This window comes from Sinocyclocheilus anshuiensis, unplaced genomic scaffold (genome assembly GCF_001515605.1).
Source record: "Sinocyclocheilus anshuiensis isolate Anshui unplaced genomic scaffold, SAMN03320099.WGS_v1.1 scaffold1186, whole genome shotgun sequence".
In the NCBI taxonomy this organism is placed as follows: domain Eukaryota; kingdom Metazoa; phylum Chordata; class Actinopteri; order Cypriniformes; family Cyprinidae; genus Sinocyclocheilus; species Sinocyclocheilus anshuiensis.
This window is the reverse complement of record NW_015554146.1, coordinates 152679-155270: the sequence shown is the minus strand read 5'-3', so window position 1 is coordinate 155270 and position 2592 is coordinate 152679. Positions and strand designations below refer to the sequence as shown.

Below are 2592 nucleotides of genomic sequence, written 5' to 3'. Positions count from 1 at the left end.
CACACACACACACACACATACGGGGTGAATGTGACCCACTGCCCCAGTGCTACCCACAGATTAGATTTCACTGAGACGGATTTGCTGTATTATTGGGTGTATTATTTTTTAGAGGGTTTTTAGAGGGTACCTATTTAATATTTATTTTATTTATGAATCACATTTCTCTTTGACAGTGTCTTCAAATAAAGGTTTGGTCAGATCTGCGTAATGTCTGGAGGCAATTTTCTGCCTAAAGTATAGCTAAGTTAACCAACCCACACACATATATGAATGCACTTATAAACACTTCAGTCAGTTGAGGTTGTGTAGAGGACTTCTGTTTGGTATAAGAGCCCACCAGCACAAACCAAGCACACACACACACACACAGAGTGTCCTAACGGCAGGAATCGGGCAGTTTAAGCACAGCAGCTCTGACACCAATCAGAGAAGTGTTCAAATGTTGCCACATACATTCACAGGAAGCTTTCGAGAGCTGATCTGACTTTAGAAGCCATAAAGACACATAATCATCAAGATTCTGCACATAAAACACATGACCAACATATCTAAAGAAACCAAGTGCACACAAAAGTACAATAAAACATACTAACATAATAAGAGTAAAAACAAAGACTTATCATCTGTTTATATGCTGCATGCAGGTGTGATCTCTTACCCGTAGGCATTGCGGCTCGATCCAGATTTGATCACATATCCACTTAGTATTCCAGACCAGTGCCACACACACACACAACACACTCTTCTAATCCTTCAATTCACTTTACATTCTCCCTGAGACACACAGGATAGCTCCGTCTGTGTGAATGATACTGCACACACACGCACACATTCAGTAAATCCTCGGTTCACACACACATAAACTCTGAGCCGCACCACAACGGTCCTGACAGTCTGCCTGTCACTCACACATTGAGCACTTCTAGACTCTCTTCCCAAATCTCCCTCCCTGTGGCTCCTCCCTCTCCCACTGCAACAAATTAGCAGCTCAGACTTCCACAGAATGCCTCTCTCTCTCTCATGCCTCGCTTTCTCTTTTGAATTCCTGTGAATTTTTCTTACAGTGTTTATTAATTTACTCCATTCTTTTTCATCACGTGATTAATTTGAAGTATTCTATTTTGGCACAACAACACTTCGACACCAAGGCTTTGACGCTGTTTGATTCTGGCTGTCTGAGACAAATTTGGGGAATTATGAAAGGTTCCTTTCACCGGGCCAAGTCTTTGTTTTCTGTGACATGTTCACTGCTCACTGACAGATGATTAATTGCAAAGAATGTTTGCCTCTGATGAACTTCTGGCAGTCTCTGCTTCAGGAAGAATTCTAATTGAAATGGAACTTCATAAGTGAGCGATGTTGAACACTCTACATAGGCAGCAACTCTTTGCGTTATACAAATGGTACTCTTCATGTGTGACACACACAAGAGACATTATACACAATTCATTTGCACAATGTTTGGAATTAACATCACTCTAATAAAGACAACAATTGGTAAACATTCAATCTTACAAAAAATGCTGGGTTATATATAAATACAACCCAGTGCTGGGTAAAATAAGGACAAACCCAGCAATTGGGCTGTTTTGACCCAGCGGTTGGGCTGTTTTGACTTTGACCCAGCGGTTGGGCTGTTTTGACTTTGACCCAGACCCAGCGGTTGGGTTACTACCCAGAAGGTTGCGTTAAACATTTAGCCCAACCGCTGGGTCAAAACAGCCAAATTGCTGGGTTTGTCCTTATTTTACCCAGCACTGGGTTGTATTTAACCCAGCATTTTTTAGAGTGTATGTTCAGTTGCTACCTTAAATTAAAAAAAAAAAAAGTATATATAAAGTATTACCATCTTGGTTGTACAAGTCATTTTTTTTTTGTACTTAAATTAAGTTAAACTGACTTAAAAATCAAGTTTAATTTCATATAACATAAATACATTGAAATTGTTCAACTTATTTTGATGAGTTAATGTAAAAACATAAGTTGCCATGATTTACTGCTCGTATAATTTTTTTACAGTGTATATTTCATGTTTTATTAATACGATTTGTTAAGAAATTATTTCTATTTAACATTTCTCTTGCTTAGTTTTCTCTTGCACCATCTTGGATAGATGAGCTTGACAGATTTCTCTAACTCGTCCCTTTTGAAAGAGAAATGCCATTCTTTGTACTGAACATGCACTTGTAGTGTACTTCAAATCTTAAAAGCATATTTTTAAAAATTATACTTGCAGATACTATCATTTTAATTATATAAAAGGCCACTTGAGTGTACTTAAAGAGAGTTCACTTTCATGACTGTTTCCTGACACACTTAAGTACACTATTAAAAGGGCATTTTGTAATAATGTTAAATTAAAAGTTTTACTTTATAGTACTTTTTAAATCATTGTTTTAATAATATTTTGTTGTGCTTTAAAGTACACTTATCTTCATATATGACTGACATACTAAAACACATAGAGTACTTGAATATAATTTGAACTGTAGTGTTTTTCAGTATTATGTTTGGAAGTTAATATATACACTCTTAAAAATAAAGGTGCTTCAAAAACAGCCAAGTTGCTGGGTTTGTCCCTATTTTACC

At 36.9% G+C, this 2592-nt stretch overlaps 1 protein-coding gene across 1 annotated transcript in view; it reads right to left on the bottom strand.

Moving 5' to 3' along the window:
- LOC107670562 (pleckstrin homology domain-containing family G member 1-like) overlaps positions 1-908 on the bottom strand; it is a gene marked incomplete at its 3' end in the record, with an annotated part of 21672 nt that extends 20764 nt beyond the window's left edge. The window contains exon 1 of the mRNA XM_016463201.1: positions 662-908. Within this exon, the coding sequence (XP_016318687.1) occupies positions 662-671 (10 nt within the window). The remainder of the gene's footprint in view (positions 1-661) is intronic.
- Between the last annotated feature and the right edge of the window lie 1684 nt (positions 909-2592).